We start from the raw sequence: 24492 nt of genomic DNA, 5'->3' as shown, positions 1-24492 counted from the left end.
ATGTTACATAATATGATGATTACTATATCTAATAAGAATCCTACGATAGCTTTTAAATATTTCATCCCAGCCAATGGCTTTTTTTTTTTTACAACTAAAACAAAATTACAAGGAGCATTGAACGCAACACAACTGAGGGTGACGTCACCCTTTAAATGACAGCGCCCTCTACTCTGATTCACCCGAAAGCAACGATACACAGGGTCAATATATATACTGTATGTACGGCCCAGCTGAAGACATTCCACTTTATTAATCATCACAGATCATGTGACGTGCATTACTATATCTGAGCATCAAGATCCCACTCACCCCGGACTTTCGCACCTGTGTGTATTATGTTGGCATCCATATGGACGGCAAAGTAAGGCTTGCATGTTGTTCTTAATAACCACTCTGAATGCTTAATAGATATATATTATTTGACAAGTAAGCATTGAGGATCTCTGGTGTGGGGATGCTCTTTGGCTCATCTCTACAGGCCTCTTGTTGGTTCAGCTACAAAATATTTAAGTAGCATAAAAAAAGATCTTTACAATTTAAAACAAAAATAGTATGAGAATTAAAAGAAATAAAAGAACATTTCTTTCATTGGATAATGAACAGTTCAGACCAAACTAATTGAAATGGTCTTCAACAATCTAATACAGAAGCATTTCTGAAACATTACGCATAACTAAATCATGCGTTATTCACATCTTGAAACCATTTGTCCATTGGAGGTATAAGAGCAAAGTGTCAGGTTTATTGCTCTAACATTTGAAGCTGAATCCTCCAAAATCAGTAACTGCACAGCGACCCGAACCCGCGTAAACAAGACAAGGCACTAACATAAGAGAAATTTGCCCACTCATTCATTTCCTCATGGTAATTTCCGATTGGGTGTGCTTTTCCAGTAGTCTGGTCTTTTAAGGTGTTTCCAGTCCGCCTCACTCTCGCAGCGTTTGACCTCACAGAAGAACTGCCTGATGAGCGCCTTGGCCTCTGTTTTCACTGTGGGCCAATACAGACAAGTGAGAGGAAGCAAACGTGTACACAAGTAATCAAAATGTTTAAGCTGCTCTTTGTAACAATTTGGCCAAAAATATCTTTACAATAGTCTTTTCATTTGACCATTTCTGACTGAAACATCTTCTAATTAGTAGATTAACACCGTAGCTGTTCATAATGGTTAGTCCTGCAAGCCTCTAGCCAATAGTTTTCAGACTGGATTCTGGTTCGAATAACACCCCCCATCCCCCCACCCTTCTGCGGACGTGACGTCATGTGCGCATTGTGTATGTGAAGATGGGTGCGTGCAGTTTAATTTTTTTGTCAACAGGTGGTAGAAGCGATTCGAAATTAAATTTTCTGTTCAGTAGCTTTAAAAATAAAAAAAAAGTGCAGGAGATCCTTGATTTCTGACAGAGTCCCATTCCAGTGGCCGAAATGCAACCTTTTGTATACAATTAAACATAATTATAGTGTTTACAATAGGGTCGTATTTTTGTGGAGCAACACGTGTTGACAGATAACACAGGCATATATACTTCATTCTTTGTGAAGAGAAACTAATATTTTTAAACTTCTAAATATTTCTCCATGTAACCGTGTATATCAGTATTTGTATTACACTGCCCCCAAATTGCCAGGGTGCGCACACCCACCACAAGGGGCAGCACAATGTCCATTAAATTGATGGGGGGAAAAAACATGACAAAAACTGTTTTTAGGCAGCAAGGAAGATATGTGATTAGCACATCCAGCTCAAAGTTCAAAGGTCATACTTGAGAAAAGAAAATCTAGGTCAAATATAAACAAAAAATTTGTACAGTGGCAACTTCAAAATGTCATAGAATTCAGTCCAGTAATGATCTTACCTTGTCCCTTTTTAATAGTTCCCTCCTCTGTGAGAAGGTGAGACAAATAGCGAGCGAAGGACTTAAACAGGTCCTATAGAAAAAAAAAAAAAAAAATGGAGTTAGCACAAGCATCCATTGGAGAACTGTAGACTCGCTCGAGACTTGCTCGTCTCGCACCTTGCTGGCAAACTTCCCCCGAGTGTAAAAAGGGTCCAGGTAGCGGACCACCATGCCAGCCGCCTCTTTCAGCGTCACGGCCGACGATGGCTCCTCCTCCTCCTCCGTGTGCGTGGTTCTCTGCCGCACGGCGGCGGGGTCTGAACTTATTCTGCTGTCGCTCTTGTCCAGCAGGCGGCCTCGCTTTGCCGCAGGAGGATGCTCTTCTATGACTTCCTGAGCGCACGCCTGCTTGGAAAAGTGTGCTTAAGTTAGTCAGAGTGGGACATGCATCCTAAAAGCTGATGGCGACTTACCTCTTGTGTTACTTCTGCATTGTGGTCTTCTGTTGCGTTGTGTCTGAGTGGGAAATGAAACAGCAAAGAGCCCTAGTTAATTATTATACAATTGTGGATGGCAGTGAGCTACTCCACAAAATAGTGTGTGAGTGTGTCTTACTCCCGAGTAGACTGTGGATTCAGTTCTGACGTTCGCTGAAGCGTTACATCTTCATCTATGACTATGACCCCCAGTCTGGCGTGTGCCGGCGTCCAATCCTGAATAAGTGGCTCCATAGCACTACCTTCAGAATGCAGACTGATAGGCGAGTGCGGCTCTTGGTTCATCTCTTCATCTGAAATCACGATGCTGGTCTCCACCGCTTGGCTTTCCTTCATTGTTTGCGACTTGCCAAAATAGTGAGAAATCGAGTGAGAGCTTTTCGCAGCGTCCTCCAGCTTCTTGTTCAAGGCTCTGCCTCTCTTTGTTGGACTGCTCAAGGCGGACGAAGCAGCGGCGGCGTTCGCTCTGGCTCGGATGGATGATGTCACAGCCAAAGGCTTGTCTGCCCGTTTGCTCAGTGGTGCCCGCAGAATCCTGCCGACTGAGCTGCTGCTTGGCGGTTCCTTAACGGACGTGATGTCCCTCAGCAGATCTTTTGTGGGCAGAAGGGGGGCGGACAAGCCCCTGAAGCCTGCTCCAACTCTCTTGCGCTTCATCTGCGAGAATGATAATTAACAAATTATTAATATTTGGAATCCACAGGTGCCAAACCATGAATATGTGGCGGTCCACTCAACACAAGGCAACTCAATGTGCTTTACACAAGCAAAAAGACAACACCTACAAGCATTAACAAACAGTTAACAACATTCGGAAGCAAAGCAGAGAAAACAAGTAGCTTACAAAAGTTACTAAAAAGAACATATATTGACAACAATAAAACATATTAACAGAAAACTTTTAAGAGTAAAGAAATAAGAGTAGTTTTCTAAAATAATTCAAAGAAAAAGTTGGCAAATCCTACTTATCAAGTATTTTTTAAGACTTCTGAAAAACTGACTTAAGACATTCTAATGCCAATTAAGATGTTATTTTTAGATTCATGGATTCAATACCTGCAGTCACACCCAACCCTGCAAAGCCAGTCTAATATAAAATACTTCTGTGGCGCTATCTTGTGGAATCCACGGTGTAAAAAAAAAAAAAAAAAAAGGGATGGCGAGTTTTAATTTTTCACGATTTTATGGCGTTTGGAAAAACTCTGCGAAAATGCGAACGTATTTGCTACATTTATTGGACCGTGGATGGATGTTGAAAAAACAGCATGTGCTGCATTCAAGTAGAGATGGGTACCTTTCGCATTTGAACCAGTTTGGTTCCAATTGTTGGTGCTGGGGTATCAATACGGGTACTGAACAATACCAATTTTCGGTAATTTTGTTCTGTTGTTTGTGGTTATAAATGTTAATAACAATAAAATAATAATTTTAAAAATATAACTCACTTCAACCGTCATTTTTTCCAATTTCGTGCTCCACTCTTTACCATTAGCATTTTTCCCAGCCAATTTTTGACCCAGGCCAATAGTCCTTTCAACAACGCCGTTGGCTAGAGGAGTGTAAGGTGGCAAATACACTGTGGTTATTCCCCACTTTTGGCATCAACCATCAACCTTTGCATTCCTGAATGGGGTTCCATTGTCTGTCCTCAACTCCTTGGGTATTCCAAGCCACATGCAGCCTTCTTCCAATGTTTTAATCACACTGTTAGCATTGGCTTTTCGCACCGCTTTCAGTTCGTATCCCTCTGAAAGTCCCAAGTCTTCATTCACCTGGAAGCCCAGGTAATCGACTTGGAAGCGGGCAAGTTGACATTTCTTGAGATTGAGACCCTCTCAATCAGCGCTTGCAACAAGTCCGAGTGTTCCTCCTCCGTGTCACTATACATCGTCGATGTATATTGTGACTTCAGGGATGTGATTTGACCAAAGTGAAATTATCTGAAAATTTAGCCGGGGGTCTGGGGGCCGCTGGCACCCAGCTAGGCCCAGGGCAGTGCCTTGGTGGGGGGACAAGGGGGGCGAAGCCCCCCGGAGCTCATGGGTTTTCCGTGCTTTTAAGTACTTTCAATGCACTCACATGACAAAGAAATAGACAAAACAACAGCATAAATTTTCAATGTATATTGAACTATCCCATAAAAAATGGCAGTTTTAGTCAACTCAAAATCAGTCACATTCAAAAACATTGGACTGCCTTTGCTTTTAAAAACTATCACTGAGAATATCATCATATCTAACTAATGTGATTACTAAATTAACACATAAATAATGTTGAAGAGTTCAAATTTCATGAACAAATAATTGTATCATGACCAAATGAAAAGTAACTCATATTAGAGCATACCACAAATGTCTTTGTTATAGCAGAAGATGTTATCTGTCGGAGTCATGTGCATACACAATGAACTACTTAAAAAAAAAAATAATCAGATTTTTTTTTTTGGGGGGGGGGGATTAAAAAAAGCGGAATTCCCTGTGACTTCTAATCCTTCCAAAACCTTCAAAACCGCTGATTGGAATACGTTGGGAGAGTTCTTGTATCCCTGTGGTAGTCTTTGTCACACGTATGCCTTTATTTTGTGGGTGAATGCTGTCTTCTCTTACGAAGCCTTTGCGAGTCTCAATGAGAAGAATCCATTTGCCAAATCAGTGCATGATTTGTACTTCTTCACTCTCGATGTCTTTAGGGATGCTTGGGGGTTAACGAGGCTCACTTTGTTGGCTATCGTTCTTCGGTTAAGGGGCTTTGAAATTGATCACTGGCCTCCAGCCCCCTGCAACCCATTCAGGTTTCTTTACTGCTTGAATCGGGCTGTTGGTTATTGGGTTAGGCTCTTTCCGAATAATCTCAAGTACCAACAGTTCCTTCACTATCACGTCCATTTCAGCCACGGCTCCTGAGTTAAGAGGGTACTGTCTCACTGGGGGATGCACTCCTCCACCAATGGTGTGGATGTATTTTGGTCCCAAGTCCCCACAATCGTTCTTGAAATGGGCTACCGAAGCCTTATCCAGAATCCTGGTCAGCCTCTCCTTACCTTCTGAGGACAGGTCACGCTCCTGGATCTTGACAGCTGGTACATCCACCGGTTTATACCACTCTTGTGATGGTTTTATCTTGGTCAGACCTACACGGACCACTCTTGATCTTAACTTCTCCAGTCTTTGTCGATTTGCGCTGGTTCTTCGGTTTCCTCATATCCTCAGCATCTCTCAAAGTCAGTAGGTTGTAGGGTCCTAAGACCCACACAATTCCCTTCCATGTGCCAACTGGCACCTACGTTGTCGATCCATCTGCCACTATTACTTCTAGGTGTCCAACTTGTCTCAAGGCTTTGCGAGTCATTGAGACCTCTGCTCCTGTGTCTACCAGATAGGGGATTATCTCCTCTTTGATAGACTCCTCCTATGGCGACCCTCACCTTTTCTGCCATTATTGCTTGGGCCCTGCGGAGGCTGCAGCCTTGCGAGCCTCCTGAAGGGCCTTCCTTTCTTCTGGGGTCATCTTGTCATATTCTTCTTTTGACACATAGGCTCCAGGATTTTTCTTCTTATTCTGATTGTCTTGAGGGGCTTTGTCCTGTGTTGCCATTCGATCTTGGTTGTTGTGGCTTTGAATACGTGGTCCTCTGCTAAGGCTGCTGTTTCTGCACTGGTTGTTGTTGTTTCATTCCCACGAGTGCGACTAGTAGCCGGGGCCGCTCTCCGCTTCTCGTGGCCGGTGTGCGCTTGCTTATTAACCCAAATCCCACACCCGGAAATGTATTTTAGCGTAGCGTAAATGAAATCTAGTGCCAGTGGGTGACGTCAGTACGCTGGCTGTGCGTACACTGCTGCGTTCAAGTGCACCATAGAAAATGACCAACACATCCCGGTGTGGACAGTCACAACTTAAGACGCGCTTCGGAACATGGCATGACATAATTTGATTTTACGTGAATCTGTGCCGTCTTCAGTACCCATCCCACCCGGAGTTCACTGATGCACTGACTCTCTGGTTGTCCACAACACCCCCCCTGAAATATTTTCTCATCAGATATGCACGATTCACATAGGTGACCTATTTTGGATTCAAAACGGCGGTGAGGGATTTTCACGCCTGAGCAATAGCCTATCCGTTGTTTTTAACCATCTCAGGGGGCGGCCATTTTGTCATTTTGTCGACCGAAAATCGTTGCCCAGGACTCAGGTAACAACCCAATTACAGCTTAACTTCCCGAGCAAGTGTCATTTTCAGTTAATGGCAAGTGACAAAATGGTTGTCCCGAGATGGTTAAAAGCGGCTGGATTTTGCTGCTCAACTCATAATCCACAAACGCAATATTAATCAGAATACTGTGTTGAGACTAGTGGGGCTGCATAGAACATTTTATTGTTAAGAAAACGTTTGGGTTGACTTCCCCTTTAGCAACTACAGTATGTCATATTTTTCCCCCCACCAAACGGAACAAATGTGAATGGAAGCCTTCTATACTCTGGCTTTCGAAACTGACAAGAGAATGTGCTGCTTGTGAGGTGTCATGCGTTGCGCTTTTTTTGGCGTTTGGCGGGAGAGGGCTGCCCCATCCCAAGTCAAACTATAATAATGTTACTCTTATGATATTGGGTAGAAAAGCAGGGAGACAGGAGGGGATGCTTGGCTGAATACACATTGTAATTGACTACTGGCTTAGTGTAGTTTAGGTTATCGATAGACGACAAACCAAAAAAACAAAACAAAAAAGAATACAGGGAGCTACTTGTCCAAGTTTCTCATTCCTAACAGTACCGTGGGAGCCAAATAAAACTGTAGCACCTGGTGGAAACTTGGTTATAGCATTTAGTATGTGAGGTGTGCCAACTCACTGAATAGACCTCAGATGCCGATTTGAACCCCTGGAGATCGTCAGAAAAGGAAGTAGAGGCGGAGGCTTTCTCCTCCTGTTTTAGCATAGCCTCGCTTCCACTGAGGCTCTTCTCCTCTTCTTTTACAGCAGGCGCTTTCTTCAACTCGGACACCTTGATGACAAAATGGTGGTAGTCATCAATCTGGTACAAACCTTGCTTTAACAAGCAACATAGTAATGCAGGGTCGGGTGGAACCTTCTTTAATATTGCCGCTTTGTACAAGTTGGAAGACTTGCTTCTCTTGAAAACCTCAAGTTCAATATCCACAGCTAAGGACAGAAGATCACTGCAATGAGAAGACACAGTATCATTAGAAAAACATACTTCATAAAAAAAAGTTTAGGAAGTTTGTGTCTACATTTACCGGAATGGGTCATCTGCCCCCTGGTGGCCATATAATGCCTCTTGCAAGAGTGTCAGGCAGTGCTCTCTGGACTGAAATACAATTTACATCCTTGATTGTTGTCCTTGAACAGACTTCTGAACAATAAAAACTCACTCTTGACTGGTTGTCACACTATTCGCACAGTTATATATTTTGCCGACTCTCCGTTCGAAGCGTTAAAGCTCCCCTTTATCTCCACCACACGGGACGGGAGCTTTCCAAGCCGGTTTCGAGAAGGATTCATTTAGGTTCTCACCGCACCAGTTTTAGAGCGTCAGCCTGGTCTCACTTCAAATAAACCCTTAATGAGAACCTTTTCGAAATAAGGATATAATCTGAACACGCCCTTTTTACAGCGGCTCCTTCTCTAATCGATCGGTTGCACTTGTTAAGACCTAAATGAGTTCAGGTGGTTTGGTGAAACCCCCTTGGGCTTTTTTCTTAATCTAAATTAAGCCGAAGTAACTTTAAAAGGTTCAGGAAAAAGCAGTTACTGATGTTAAGGTATAATTGTTTAATCGCTAAAAAGATCTAAGTGGTTATCAAGAGTATGGCTACAATAGAAATAGGGGTGAAAAAGAGATAATAAATACCAGAATTTATATATACCTTGCTGCTTCTACACTTCACTCAAATTTGGTATAAAAATAGTAAAGGTAGTAGTAATAATCATGTTTGAGTGTATCTATTGCTACACAAATCCACATAAGAATTGTAACAATCATATTTAAATAAAATGTAATTAATAAATAGAAACTCTCCTATTGTTAAAAAAAAAATCTAAAATAAAAAGAAAATCCTATCAGTGAAAGTTTATACACTATCGAGTTAACTTCGTCAAAAGGGAATAAACTCTCAATATTACCTTAAGTAACTATCTCAACTCTCAAAGACTATGTTCTTTTTCAATTAAGTCAAAATACTTTAATCTACTTCATCTCAATTCTAGATAAAGTTGCTTACTATTAATTTGCATAGTTATCTTTACAACCATCAAACAGTAAATTTGTATAAAATAACTAACTAAAAAACTAACTGTTTAATTACAATTCAAAAGTATTACATTTGGTTAATAAATAATAAATAAAGTGGATAGAATTGAACAAATGATAGAATCGTTCTTAAATCAATTTCTAATATTAGTTAATAACTGAGTAAACTGGATAAAAATGAGTAAATGATAAAGTAATTCTTAAATCAAAAACATTTTCCGATATCACTCAAAACCTCTTAATATGGTTAAATTGTGATAAAGCAAGGCAAAGCTCTATATTTAATAAAAGTAAGTAAAAATGAAATAATAGTTAAAAATAAGAAATAATATAAGTTCTATTTCATCCGTCCCGACCGCCAGAGTGTTCTGTCACTCAGTGCTTGAAACACCGCCATCTGGTGGTCATCCGGTACTCATAGAACTGCAGTACAGTACTTGCAGTTTAGACTTCAAAACAACTTCAAAGTGTAAAGAGAGAGTAAAACCTCAGAATTGAAGAAAAGGCAAATAATGTTGAAGAATTGTGATCCTTTTGGGTGAAATAAATTGGGTAGCTAATCCGCTTAATTCACAAAAGTCGAATGAATCTTGGGCAAACTGGCCTAAAATTGAAGAGGTTTAATCAAATTTAATGGCTATTTTAGAAGTCTACAATATGTAACATAGGATAGTCTATTTCTCTATTTCAATCTGCTAAACAGCTGCAAATAGTGACTAAATGTCCTATGTTAATTTACCTCAAAATTAGCTGAGGCCATCACGGAGATGCGATCCGTGGATGGTTGTCAAGGAAAAAGCCTCTAAAATCCTCGAAAAACCCTTTTTTATAGTATACATCCGATCCGATCCCATAAATGACATAAAAAAATCACCCCCATACAAGTTATCGGAAGATTCACCCAAAAAATGGTATTACCTTCTTATGGGTTCCTCCCTTCATGGGAGTACGTAAGTGCAATGTCACCCGTCGTCACCATTGCAGCTGTCAGCATATTGTACTGCAGAGGTGGGCATCGAGGGCCGAAGTCCTGCAGGTTTTGCATGTTGCCCTTCTCCAACACAGCTGATATATGATCAGCTCATCAGCAAGCTCTGCATAAGCCTGATAACAATCCTGTTGATTGGAATCAGCTTGTGTTGGAAGTGAGAAACCTCCAAAACCTGCAGGACTCCGGCCCTCGTCTGTTGTACTGTGTGTGATGTTGTTGTTCAAGTACAAAATGCTAACCCAGTGGATCACATCTCAACATTTCACAATATTGCCTCATCATCAACACATACTCAGTCATTTAAACAAAATAATAAAAATACAGTGGTACCTTGGAGTTTGAACATAATTCGTGTGTTCAAAGTCCGAATTGGTCAATCTCCGAAACATTTTTTTTCCATAGGAAATTATGTAAATGCAATTAATCCGTTCCCAAACTCCAAAAACAAAAAAAATCCTATTTTAATTTCTATTTATGTTTTTTACATTTACAGTACAGTACAGTATTTAAACAATAAAAATACCTTACCTTACCTGTTGTGCTATGATGGCATCATTGGATGATAAATGCTATGTTAATGCTAGCTTTAGTTCATTGCTGAGTTTGTGTATTTTACATTGGGCATATTGTTAGACTACTAAACGGTCCTTACGTGCGTTGTTTAACGTCAGGCACGTTGTTGAACAGCTAAGGGGGGTCCTCGTGCCAGTTTTGACAGAAGTAGTCACGGTAGTTACAACTGCGTGATAATCTTCCTAATTCCACTGTGGTTGGTAGCACTGTTGTCTTTCTTTGGGCCCATGGCGAAGAAAATTGTCGTGGAAAAATCTAAAGGCACTCGTGAGTGTGGAGCACCTCCGGGAGTATTCACGATCTGACTGGAAATGAGCAGTGCATCGTCTCAACTACCGCAACGTGAGCATTCGGCATTGCTCGGATTCACTTGGCTACCCGTTTTTAAGGTATGTTCGGCTTAGCTTGCTTTGCTTGGGTGTTTGAACTCTGAAAATTAGTTCAAACTCCCGAGGCATTTTTAACTCCGATTTTTTTGGTTAAAGTCTGAATTGTACGAGTTCCAAGACGTTCAAACTCCGAGGTTCCACTGTATATGAAACTCATGAATTCCTATAAGTACTTACATGCCATTACATCTGGCTCATATGTATGACAGGTTCATGTCAAACTGACATTTAAGTACAATCATGTTTCAACCTTGCTAACATCTAGATTAATCGCAAATAAGTACTATATAGGCACAACTACAATTATTTTAAATCAAACTTTGCCCCCTCCCTTCGCCTTCTCTCTGTTCCACAGCGCGCATGCTCGTATAATCGTGTCCCCACGCGCACAAACGCACCGGGTCAGGCAAAAAAACAATCACTCATTTCAGAAGGCCAGGCTCTGAACCAAACAGCACATTCTGTGCTAGCACTGTTTTGGATCTCAATGCAAAAGTTGTTGTTTTATGAACCTAGTAAGCACTTAATAATTGCTGAGTAATGATTAGGGCTATAAGACTACATACATCAGGAGTGGCGAAATATTGCAAAATATGGCCATCGGGCTCGAGGCCTCAAACGACAGTTGTTAACCATAACCTGAGCTTCAACCCACATTTACCTCTTTGACTGCCAGACGTTTTCAGAAAAGGGATGCTGTGGGTGCCAGCCGATTTAAGCATTTTTGACTGATCTTTCAAGGTCCACAGAAAATTATGTGTTTGGACTATGGAAACACAAATACTACCAAATGAAAGATTGGACTCTCATCTTTCATCAGAAAAAAAAGTTTGTTTCTACCTTATTCCGTTTTTCAATAATCAACAATAGAAAATGGTTAGTTCCACCTCTGTTTTGAAAAAAACGTCTTTTAACGTCTTTGGCACTCCTCCATAGGATTTTACTAAACGTTATTTAACGTTTTTGGCAGTCAAAGAGTTAACATTCCATCCTTTCTCATGACATGATGTTGACACATCCTTAATCATCACAACATTGTTACATCCATTTTTTCAACACATTTCTAATAAGACCCTTGAACGTGATGATACTTTGTTCCATCAGTCCAAATGACCTGTTCATGTCATGTCATACATGTTACACGACACAATCAACATCTCTAGAGTTAACTTCGGACATGAGGCACTAAATTCCAGAACCTGTGCTAATTAATGCCATAGCTGTGAGGAATGTGTTTGTGCTGTACCTTTACTGGGAGCTTGGGGATCCGCTGACTGCTCGCCTCTTTCAGTGGGCAGTCAGCATCTACAGCAGAAATACCAGAACTGAAGATTCCTCGTAATAATAATCATTTACAATAATAAATAATAATCATCAGCATCATAATAACGCAGTGGTGTCCAAACTCGGTCCTCGAGGGATGTTTGCCTTCCCCAACGCACCTGAAGCTCATCAGCAAGCTCTGCATAAGCCTGATAACGATCCTGTTCATTGGAAACAGCTGCGTTGGAGCAGGGAAACATCCAAAACCTGGAAGACTCCGGCCCTTGAGGACCGAGTTTGGACACCACTGTTAATCAATATTAGTAAGAGTTACTCAAATTTTACCTGGAGGAATAAAGTCGTCACTCTCACTGTCAAGTCCCTAAAAATTCAAACAAAATGAGATTACCGGTAATGCACATAATTAAATGCATGCAAAGATGACATTTCCACTGTGAAATGGATGCATTTAGCAGGGGTGGGCACACTCGGTCCTCGAGGGCCGGACTCCTGCAGGTTTTGGATGTTTCCCTTCTCCAACACAGCTGATACATTATCAGCTCATCAGCAAGCTCTGCATAAGCTTGGTAACGATCCTGTTGATTGGAATCAGCTGCGTTGCAGCAGGGAAACCTCCAAAACCTGCAGGACGCCGGCCCTTGAGGACCGAGTTTGCCCACCACTGATTTAAAGTGATAGTCCAAAAGAAAAATCCGTTAGAATACATTAGTACAGGTGATTCCCTTCTCCAACAAAGCTGATATATGATCAGCTCATCAGCATGCCTGATAACGATCCTGCTGATTGAAATTAGCTTGTGTTGGAAGAGGGAAACCTCCAAAACCTGCAGGACTGCGGCCCTCGAGGACCGGAGTTTGACACCTATGCGTTTGTACTATTCCACCTGTCTGTCATTCTGTATACTATAAAACGGAGCTGAATATCAAACCGTTTGGGGCCTCCCCTACTAGAAAATGAGCTCCGAGCGTCGAAGTGATGTCACTTTCTTAAGTAGCAAACCTGTTTCAGACTAAAATAATGTTAAAAATAATCAAGCTAAAATATCCCTCTGACACTTTAGCCACAGGGGGACATGAAGCAAAGAAACAAACGACTTGAATCTCAAGACCATGTATATAAAGAACCAATTTTAAACATTTTACTTCTAACATGTTAGATCAGAGGTGGGCATCGAGGGCCAGAGTCCTGCAGGTTTTGCAGGTTCCCTTTCTCCAACACAGCTGATATATGATCAGCTCATCAGCAAGCTCTGCATAAGCCTGATAATGAGCCTGTTGATTGGAATCAGCTTGCGTTGGAAGTGAGAAACCTCCAAAACCTGCAGGACTACGGCCCTCGAGGACCGAGATTGCCCACCTCTGTGTTAGATCTATAATCCTTTGTTGAAAGGTGTGACGGCCACGGGCAGGAAGGGACGGACGGGCCAAGAGATGACAGTGAGAAGCCTGGAGCGGGTGGAACAGTCACACCATGTTAAATGATGTGATAGATGGTAATATGTTAAAGAATTGAGGCCTAAAAACACATGGCCTCTTTAAGATTATTGACACATTCCCTTTAAAGACAATTTTACACATTGCCCCTTTAAATTCAGCCACCAGGTTTGCAAAATTGATTTGATTGCTTGGGCTTCAGGTGGCAGTGTGTTACTGTCACCTGCCTACCACGCGGGTTGGCGTGGGTTCGCTTCCCCGCCTGGGAGACCATGTTTGTATGTATGTATGTATGTGTGAGTGAGTGCAAAAACAAAAATGATTGGATTGAATTCGAGAGAGGCCTGTAAAGTCTGATCAGTGCTGCAAAATTGAGTTGATTATAAAGGCCTGTGAAGATGATACATACATATACAGCTTCACATAGACCTTTAGTTAAAGGTTGCTTGCTTATTTTATGATGATACTTATTCAGAAACAGCTTTCTTTTTACATTGTTATTTAGAGGAAAAGACCAAAAGAACACGCACCCACATTGTGTTTCCATGTGTTAGTATTAAGATGAGTATAGGCCTGTTTTTACAAGTGGGATTATTGTAACAATGAGATTAGGATTTGAATACTATAATATTTTCGATACATTTTAAACTTCTGCATTTTGAACCTTTTTAGTGAAAAAGCCAAAGGTGGAAAAGTTTGACCTTTGAGAGTCACCGATTTATGTACAGTAGTTGATGCATGAGATCACGTTACGCATATGCAAATGACATTATGAGAAGAAAGAAGAAGGGACATTTTGTGGTCACCAGAATGCTCCATGAGATATGGTATAAATAATTCCAGCCTGGAAGCAGGGATGTGATTTGACCAAAGTGAAATTATCTGAAAATTTAGCCGGGGGTCTGGGGGCTGCTGGCACCCAGCTAGGTCCAGGGCAGTGCCCTAGTGGGGGTACAAGGGGGGCGAAGCCCCCCGGAGCTCATGGATTTTCCGTGTTTTTAAGTACTTTCAATGCACTCACATGACAAAGAAATAGACAAAACAACAGCATAAATTTTCAATGTATATTGAACTATCCCATATAAAATGGCAGTTTTAGTCAACTCAAAATCAGTCACATTCAAAAACATTGGACTGCCTTTGCTTTTAAAAACTATCACTGAGAATATCATCATATCTAACTAATGTGATTACTAAGTTAACACATAAATAATGTTGAAGAGTTCAAATTTCATGAACAAATAATTGTATCATGACATCAGTAACTCATATTAGAGCATACCACAAATATCTGTTATAGCAGAAGATGTTATCTGTCGGAGTCATGTGCATACACAATGAACTACTACTTAAAAAAAAAAAAAAAAAAAAATCGGATTTTTTTTTTTTGGGGGGTTGATAAAAAAAGCGGAATTCCGCGAATTAGCGGAAAAATCACATCCCTGTGGAAGGCTCGTCGCTCTCTCCCATACTTACCAGTGGTCAGACCGGACAAGCTATGCAGATCGCTCAGACAGAAGTTAGAACACATTATTTCTGCAGCTAGAATAATGTTTTTCTCGATTGGACTTGTGCAAAAGAAAGATAACTTAAGACCGGTAAAAGAAGGAACACACTTGTGCCGCGCTAGGAAGAAGCCATTGAGCAATCTAAATCCGAAACCTTGGAATAGCCAAATTGTTTTTAGTCAAATTAGATTATCGTGACCTGATCACTGTCTATCCACTGATAGATATTGTAACATTTTTAATACTTCATTTTATTTTATTAACCATTGTTACACATTATTAACATTTTAATTCTTTATATTAACCTTGTCGAAATGTTTTGTGTCCTGTGCAGAGCAGATGGTGTTGATTTCGGTATAATCTGACCTTAAACTGGGTCATACTATTTAGTCTAAAAAAGTTCCTTCTCAGCGCTTTGTGCGAAAACACATTTGGTCCTTGAGAACAGAATCTGTTTTGAACACCCACACCTGACTCTGTTTTCGCCATCGCTCACGGAAAAGGACCAGAGAGTATGTTTTGTCTACAAATGAAAGAGAGGAGGTCTTTTTAACTATAAGAAACCGTTGTGCACGCGGAAGAGCTACATTTGACGCTCTGAATCCCACGATGTTTAAGTGATGATTAGAGGCAGTTATTTGTCCAGAGATTCTCTGTTTTTTATTAAATCATTTTTGCAAAGGTGTATTTTTCTTACATTAAATCTATCTTCATTTTTGGAACACGCAAAGAGGACAAAATTCTAGATTCCTCTTCACCACCCAAATTGAATTCACTTTAAGGCATTTTACCCGTGACTTTTTAACAACTGGATGCTGCTTCCCTGATCCACTGGGAACTCGGTTAAATTGTTTTGTGACGCTGGGTTGAATAATGGTTAACTTTTCATTCCTTTTCTTTTTGCTGTTTTTGTAGTACTTTTTGCTATCATAACTTTTGGGCTAATGCTTTTTTGCTATTAAATGTTCAATTTAAATCTATTTTGTCATTCTTATTGATTTTTCCACTTTATATTGTTACTTAGGCTTAACAGCAGACAGAAGCGAGTCTGAGCGATCTTTACAACAGGGATGTGATTTGACCAAAGTGAAATTATCTGAAAATTTAGCCGGGGGTCTGGGGGCCGCTGGCACCCAGCTAGGTCCAGGGCAGTGCCCTGGTGGGGGGACAAGAGGGAGCAAAGCCCCCCGGAGCTCATGGGTTTTCCGTGTTTTTAAGTACTTTCAATGCACTCACATGACAAAGAAATAGACAAAACAACAGCATAAATTTTCAATGTATATTGAACTATCCCATATAAAATGGCAGTTTTAGTCAACTCAAAATCAGTCACATTCAAAAACATTGGACTGCCTTTGCTTTTAAAAACTATCACTGAGAATATCATCATATCCAACTAATGTGATTACTAAGTTAACACATAAATAATGTTGAAGAGTTCAAATTTCATGAACAAATAATTATATCATGACCAAATGAAAAGTAACTCATATTAGAGCATACCACAAATGTCTTTGTTAGAGCAGAAGATGTTATCTGTCGGAGTCATGTGCATACACAATGAACTACTAAAAAAATTTTTTAAAAAAATAAATAAAAAAAAATCGGAATTTTTTTTGGGGGGGGTAAAAAAAGCGGAATTCCGCGAATTAGCGGAAAAATCACATCCCTGTTACAAAGATAGCTAAATCTATCTAGGTCAATAACAAAATCCCAAGTCCATTCAGAGGGCAGTTGCTGTAAAAATACCGTGTTCAGATTAGTAACTTCTTCCTGCAAATATGGTTACTCAATAAGTAATGTTAACTGAATTAAGACCGGACTTAAGTGGCTTTCATCCCCTCGTAAGACCACGTTACAGTGGAGGGGGAAACGGGGAGCCATAACCCTTTACTCGGAGAGTCAGTTCAGGTAAGAGGATTTGACATCATTTATGTTTCAGTCTTTGAAAGTTTGCAGTAACGAAGATCTTGAGTCTTCGTACATCTTGTACATGTAAAGAAAATAAATAAATGCAACTGATATGCTTCACTGTAATTTGTCTTGATGTTGGAACTGGTATTGTGTTCATCTGTACTTTTCAAACTGTGGAGCAACAGCCCACAAATATTCTGTGTGCTGATTGGGCTGAAAGACTGCTACATCGTTGCAAACTGTCTGGACCAGCTCCAGTTGCTGAGGAATATTTTTTTTTTCCTCCGTGTGCCACGGCTGGTCTCACTTAAGGAAGCCCAAGATGCCAACAGCTGCTGAACATGTGTCGAGAGGCAAAACACATGCACGGCAAACACAGACCATTTCAGGAAGGGCTCCTGCAAACACATTTGTGTGTGGATGAGTCTACATTACCTTTCTTAAGCGCATCTGTTTCTTGAAGAGATCAGAGAATTCCTTTTTCTTCTTGGTGTCATCGTCAGAAATGCTTTCAATGACGTCGTCGTACCTATGAGCGGCACAATGTCACCAAATCATACCATGCCAAAGTGGCAAATCAATGTCACAAACGTGAACCTGCCTCTCAAAGCCATAGCCCTTCTTCCCTCCTCCATAAAGCTCCTGATCGAAACCAAATGGCTTATTTGGTTCTTTGCTCTGGGCAGCAGTTCTGGTGTTGAAAGATGCCTCCAGTTGGGCTCGCACACCTTTCGGGTTAGAACAAGAGTCGCAAGCACCTGCGCAGTTTGGTGGCTGGTCACCAAAAAACTTGGAAATGGTGGCGTGGCGGCAACTAAAGGGAAGACAGGCAACACATTGGCAAATTAATATAGTCCTAATTCTGACCCTGATTTATTATTTTAGCACGCATTCATCTACCTGGCATTATTAGTGTAGAACATACAGTGCATCATAGAAATATTCAACATAAACAGCATTTGTGAACCAACATATAACCGTTGTAAGTTATTCTGTCTGTTGCTGTGAGCTGCCTTTTTTTCCTTCCCATTCCACTCAACATTCCATTGTAACGTGGGATTGACATTTCTCTCTCCACCAAACAATTGACAACAGGGATTTGAGCTCCGCCTCCATACTGCTTTAGAGTGTTGTTGCGCTACCTAGTGGGGAATTTAGTGACAGCTTCAACCACTAAACATTACCAAAAAAAACATATCTTGGACCCATAACTGATATTTATTAATAGACGTTCTCCCTGTCTTTCTTCATGTTTTCCACCTACAATTCCTTTAGTCCTAAAATACTTAAAATTAAGGAGAAACAGGCAGCGCGCCTCAGTGTTATGCAACAGTCTGTCTTCACACGAGCGCGCACACACATGCATACATAAACAAAGACGGTGCTGGGAGCTACTTTAACAACATGCGGACTACCTTGCAGGAAAGGGGGACGCTGCTAACACAGCCATGAGAAGACAGAGAACGTGTTTCCACAAAAGAGGTGGTGAAAAAGAAGCACACAAAAAGACTCGTTGATACTCCCAGCTTGGACTGAAAAACAGGATTTGGAAGAAAACTAACTGCACTACAGTAAGTAGTATTACACTCACAACTAAAAATAAAGGCCAAAAAGACTCAAGACTGTATTTTCCCTTGCAGATTGTCATCTGTTCCTGAAGAATTATCTCTCCTAATCTCAGTATGGGGGCTAATTTTATGCGGCGTCTGAGGAACTCTGGATGATGAACTGCTCGTTCCAGCAACAAAAATATCAGACATCCAGGTAAACCCGTCAGGGTGAAAAAACATGCCGTCAACTTGTCTGATCACTACCTTCTAGTTGTGAATGCTGAGATTTGAATTGGATTGAATTGAATTTGGCTAAGTGTCTGGAAACAAAGACAAAAACAAGTGAGCTTTTCTGGCATTAGTGCAAACTGCAAATAGTAAAAAGTGGTCTTTACACACGTGGACAATATTGTTGGTACTCCTCTGATGAGATGAAAATATTAAGTTTAGTACAGTATTGCACTGTAAATAAAGTGTTATTTGAAGAAACATTTGCAGCCGGAGCACAGTACATTCAATCATACAAAGTCCCAGCAGGTTGTGAGAAGCAGTCTGTGATTTGTGTCATACTGTATTGACAAGCAATGTAGGCTACATTATAAATGTGAAGTTTAAACATTGCAGTATTAATAGTTGTCAGGCCCAAAAAAAAAAAACTTTCTTTATTTTACTCATGATAGGTGAAGTCTAGAGAGGCTATTTAAATAAACAAAGTAGACCAATTTGTTTAGTGAAATATATAAAGACAATTATTTATGTTAAGTCAAAATAGAAGTCTTTATTTTATTGTTAATAAGAACCCATTAGAGGGATTCTCCACTCATTTAGCCATTTTTAGCAATAAAAAGTTAATATTCTGATTAGAATGAATTTGACAAATTCATTAAAAACACATTTTGCCACTTGCTGCCAACTGAAAATGACAGCACAGGTGCTTGACCAATCACGGCTTACCTATTTTCTAGGTTTGGTCATGTGACATTAGCAAACTGAGCCATGATTGGTCTTTATATGAGCCCTGAGTACACATATCATCATCAGTTGACAGCAAGTGGCAAAATCAGTTTTTATAGTAATTAATTGTACATGAAAAATAATGACGTTATCAAATTAATTATAAACAAAATATGAACTTCTTACTGCTGAAAATGGCCACACGAGTCAAGTATCCCTTTAAACGTTACTGTCAAAAAAGCATTTCCAATAAAGTATTGGCAAAACCAGTTGTTATTGTAGTAACTAATATAAAGTAACTCGTAATGTAACTAAGTTACTTTTAAAATAGATTAATCGGTAAAGTAAATAAGTTACTTTTTTAAGGTAACTGACAATACTGGTCACACTCGGATGGTGATAGTCTTATTTTGGCCAGACTAATTCATTTGCCAAGGCCTTCCATCAAATATCTATCCATTTTCCATACACTTTTCAGGGTCACGGGGAGTGGGAGCCTATGCCATCTGACGCCAGGGAAAAGGCAGACTACATCCTGGACTGGTGACCAGTCACTCAGGGCGCAAATAAGAGACACGACCATTCATACAGTCACTGAGTGGGAAGTGAAGCCACGCTGGCTACACCCATACAGTCAGGTGAGTCTATCACCAAGTCATCAATGACCTACTTGAATGCACTGCATTCAATCTGGATGGAGTCTTCCGCCTTAATCAATTGTTGATAAACCGCTAAAAGAGATACAATTATAACCTCTTTTCCTGAGAAAAACAACGTATTTTATCCATGTGCTATCACAACAAGCCTCGCCCTTTCTTTTTCTTAAAAAAAAAAAATACTATATAATGATGACAGAGAAGGAAAGTAATGTATATCATGCAAACTTTCTAAGCAGAATTCTTTCCACCAGTGTATGCTTTGCTTATTGTTGCCTCATTAGGATGGACGCCAAAGACCAAGCAGAGAATCTTCTAAACAAGATTTGGGCCAAGCTGCAGAGTTTGCCCGATGCCGACCCCGTCGAGCTGGGAGGTTTCGTCGTCCTCTTAACATTCATCTGTGAGACTCCGCTCTCTGGTGTGAATAAGAATCTGGATACTGGTCTAGGCTGATTGTTTATTTGCTCTCCTGCAGTGGTTATTGTTGCCATGGCCGTCCTGATCTGCATCACATACTCTTGTTGCTGCTGCTGCCGCAAGAACATAAGGGAAGGCGCAAACATATGAAGAGATCCAAACTACACCTGTCCATTTTTTTAAGCCACGTATCTTCATTAAGTTCATTTAAACCAAGCATCCAACGAGAAAACAGGTTTGCACCAAGGCTGCCAAGCCAACCTGTGATGGGAGTGCTGCCCATGCAATTGCGGTCAGGCCGGGTGTGTTCACGAGGCGAGAAGAGGACCAGCCCTCTAACAAAGCAACTGACACTAACACACCTTATGAAGCTGGCTGTCAGGACAATCGACATTCCTTAAATCTGCCATGTACAACAACATCGCTCCTGGCTGGAGGACAAGACGCAACTAAACCGTATTTAAACACGTCACCTCATAAACCGAATATGGGCAAATCAACATTGTGATTTAAATGAACATGTTTTTTTCAGAACACATTAAAATGTTTTTTACTGCCTGCCTTAACTTCACTCGGAAGGAATGATGTTTATTGTAATGAGATGCTGTTGGAGCGCTTCCTAAAACCACAGTTTTGCTCATTGAGTGGCCAAGTCTGCCCTCTGCTGGACATAAAAAGAAAAGAACCAGACTAATTCATTTCCAACTCTAGACCTTGCGTATGCAGCATAAAATGTAGCTAATGAGTAAAGCAAAGTGGTAGCTCGTTTCCAAAGACATTTGCTTGAATATACTGGTGCAAGCCAATAAAGACAATGTGTGACATCACCACTTACCTTTCCTGCTCACAAAAACGCACCATGGCGTCAAAGTCTTTTATGGCTGTTTTGTCTGATTCTTTTTCAGCGTTTCGTTTTTCCTGCAATCAAAAGGCACACCTTTTAAATGATGGGGATATTATGGTAAAATTAACTAAAGTTCTTCTTTTTTTTTTCTTTTTTTTTTACTGCTATAGTAGTTGCTGCGATACTAACCCTTTTACGTGCAATCTCCTGATTGATGAGGAATATAATTTGCTCTTTATCTTTCCGGGAGTAGTAAATACGACATAGGGATGGCAGTCCATCTCTTCCTGCTCGCCCAGATTCTTGGTAGTAGCTGGCCATGGACTTTGCAAGGTTCCAATGGACAACAAACCTGTTTGAATAATGGAAAAGGCTATGAAGCTACAGCTTTAACAAATAAAAATACAAATAAAACGCAACCTACAGATTTAAAGATTTACCTTACATTAGCTTTGTCTACACCCATACCAAAACTGATGGTGGCTGCAATAACAGTCACTTTTCCCTTCATCCAGTCAGTCTGGGCCTCTGTGCGATCTCCTGTCTTCAGACCTGCGCATAAACAAAAAAATGAATACTTCTAAGTTTATCCATATCTCCCACAGTGGATGACGACTTACCAGCATGATAAGGCTTAGCCAAGACACCAAGCTTGGTAAGTTGGTGGGCTACGGTTTCACAACCTTCCCTGGTCCGACAGTATACAATCCCACAGCCCTGTCCAAGAACATCATAGAGATGAGGATTCTGCAAGACCAAATACCTTACTTTCTCAAAAACTGCTTAGGAAAAAAAACATGATGGATATAGACATTAGGCTAGAGTAAAAAATAAAATAAACTTAATATTGTTACACTTATTTTGACCATGATTACTATGTGATTAAATCATGTATCAAGAAAAACTCATGAGCAGCATACAACAGTAGTAACGGGTCATGTATAATACAGCTACACTAAAAACTTATGAAGAAGAGATTTGAATCCAATCAAAAATAAAAGCTAAGAAAGTTACATGTAGGGCTAATTGAAGTCTGCGTTTGTCTGTTACCTACTAAATGTATGCTTTGGTGAACAATTCCTGGTTTAGTTCTTAAGGGTTTTTTTTAACCTGCATCACAGATTTTTGTAAAAATGGAAATTCTGACCAATGAACTGAAGCCCTAAGCTGTCCAGCGGCACCTGTGAACTGGTTCTATGCATGTATTCATGCATACATCATAACAATACAGCACAGTGAACAGAATTTCCTCTTATGGACAAAAACAGTATTAATATTTGTATTGACTACCAACCTGTCTATTAGAGCCACCACCAAGAGCCAATGCCTTCTGAATGAAGGCATAGAGGTGAACATAGGGGTTAGGAAGCGGCTCACTGAAGATGACATCATAGTGCAAATTACAGCGAAAAACTGGTGTAGTAAAAGACAGCGGCAGATGCATCTTCAAGGACTGAGCAATGTCCTCTTGGACCTTTTTAGGCGCTGTCGCGGTAAGCGCAATGCAGGGAATCCCTGCCAAGTGAGCACGCAATTCACCCAGTTTGAGGTAGTCTGGTCTGAAATCATGACCCCACTGGGAGACACAGTGAGCCTCATCCACTGCCAGGTAGGACAGCAGGTCCCGGGAGCACAAGTCAGTCAGGTAAGGCTGGAATGATGGAGAAGCTACCATCTCTGGTGTAATGTAGAGTAGCTTGAGCTTTGGCTTCGTACTCTGCAAATCAGCTAGAATCACACGGCGCTCGGCTACTGCGAGCTTGGAGTTGATGGAGCATGCAGGGATGTTGAAAGATCTCAAGTGGTCCACTTGGTCCTGAGAGAAAAACATAGGAACAGTGGTGAGTGGCAAATAAGTAGCATAGCAGATTAAAAAGTGGATTATGACGCCAAACTGACCTGAATAAGAGCAATTAGTGGGGAAATAACAAGAGTGATGCCTGCAGCCAGTACAGCAGGCAACTGATAACAAAGGGACTTTCCTGCCCCAGTAGGCATGCATACAAACACATCCCTGTCACCTACAGGAAGAAACACCATTAACCCTTCTAACAACAATCTGTTCGAAATGTATCATATCCATCGTCATACCTAAAGATAAGGAACAATGCGTTTTACTTTTTGCTTTGCATGCGCTAATCATGACGATCAATTGGCAGAGATTAATGCAAGTAGCAAATTTGTCAATGCGCTTGGTTCTTAACATACCTCGCATAACGGCTTTAATAACATCTTCTTGCACTTTAGATCTAAAGCCCTCGAACCCAAAATGGGTATTTAAAGCTTGTTTTAAACTTATTGTCGTCGCTTGCTCCTCCATTAGCGAACACTGTGGTGGTGTCGCACATTGATGACATCATCGCTGAAGCATCAACTTTTCTTTTTTCTTTTACTTGATTTGATTGATGTAAATGGATTGAATGGTATTTGTATTATGTATTTATGAATTAATGAATGAATTAAATAATTAATTAATTTATTTATTTATTTCAAACACACACGTATATATAAAAAGAAAACAAGAGAGAGAGAAAAAATCTACTCAAAGATATTAGAAATCATATAAAACAAAAACATAACCTATACACATCTTTAAAAAAGGAGTAGAAATAAGTTTTTTAACTCCTACCCCTATATAAATTAATGAAATTTATTCTCAAATAATAAGACTAATTTATGTTTAACAAATGTTATTATAATAATAATAATAATAATAAAACAACTTTATTTTCAATCATTGTATATTTTAAAAGAAAACATGTTATGGTAATTAAATTGAGATGGAATCATGACTAAAAATGTTTGTGGCAAATAAAATGTGAATGAGCCAAAAGAAGGTCTGATTTGAAAGCGATTTTTTTCTGAACAGCCAGCGTGAGGATGAAAAGCCAGCCCAGAACGCAACATTCTCACCACCATCCTTTGCTGTAGGGAGAAGGTTCTTTTGCTGGCATGTAGTGTTGACTTTTTTTTTGCCAAACATGACTGTTTTAGTTGTGACCAAACAGTTCAATTTTGGACTGATCTGTCCACAGAAGGCACTTCCAAAAAGCTTCAGGTTTGTCCAGGTACTCTCTGGCAAAGTTGAGATGGGCAGCTTTGATCTTTTTTGTGAGCAGAGGCTTCTACCTAGCAAGCCTTTTATGAAAGCCTTGTCGATGAACTTTTCTTCTGATTGTTGAAGCATGCACATGTGTCCCAGATGCAGCAAAAGAGGTCTGCAAATCCCTTGATGTGATGTTTGAGTTGGCTTTTTACCTGAATTATCATTTTTCTTGTGGTTCTTGCTGATATTTTAGAAGGTCGTCCACTTCTAGGCAGGATTGTAGTTTTCAGTGTTCTCTAGTTGCAGATGATCTGCTTCACAGTGGA

General features: G+C 40.3%; 1 protein-coding gene and 1 long non-coding RNA gene across 3 annotated transcripts; one reads left to right on the top strand and one right to left on the bottom strand.

Annotated features, from left to right (window-relative positions):
* Positions 1–214: 214 nt before the first annotated feature.
* On the bottom strand, positions 215–23467 carry recql5 (RecQ helicase-like 5). 2 transcript variants are annotated; one of them, XM_077559108.1, is made up of 19 exons: positions 23329–23467; positions 23020–23141; positions 22415–22936; positions 21741–21837; positions 21561–21672; positions 21310–21472; positions 21112–21194; positions 17298–17510; positions 17132–17225; positions 12166–12202; positions 11804–11862; positions 7592–7662; positions 7423–7513; positions 7186–7338; positions 2457–2995; positions 2315–2357; positions 2019–2246; positions 1860–1932; positions 215–993 (listed from the first exon to the last, which is right to left on the bottom strand). In XM_077559108.1, the coding sequence occupies exons 1-19, from the start codon at positions 23438–23440 to the stop codon at positions 863–865; spliced, it is 2943 nt and encodes a 980-aa protein (XP_077415234.1). In that variant the 5' UTR covers positions 23441–23467; the 3' UTR covers positions 215–862. The 2 variants fall into 2 exon arrangements, with proteins under 2 accessions (XP_077415234.1, XP_077415235.1); XM_077559109.1 differs by lacking the exons at positions 215–993; positions 1860–1932; positions 2019–2246; ... (5 more) ...; positions 11804–11862; positions 12166–12202 and adding an exon at positions 16407–17028.
* LOC144044598 (uncharacterized) lies at positions 18082–20997 on the top strand. Its single transcript, XR_013291307.1, has 5 exons — positions 18082–18267; positions 18337–18460; positions 19679–19838; positions 20141–20259; positions 20335–20997. It is a non-coding gene; the product is annotated as an uncharacterized LOC144044598 (long non-coding RNA).
* Positions 23468–24492: the final 1025 nt, after the last annotated feature.

This window comes from Vanacampus margaritifer, chromosome 2 (genome assembly GCF_051991255.1).
Source record: "Vanacampus margaritifer isolate UIUO_Vmar chromosome 2, RoL_Vmar_1.0, whole genome shotgun sequence".
In the NCBI taxonomy this organism is placed as follows: Eukaryota; Metazoa; Chordata; class Actinopteri; order Syngnathiformes; family Syngnathidae; genus Vanacampus; species Vanacampus margaritifer.
This window is presented reverse-complemented; position numbering and strand designations above follow the sequence as displayed.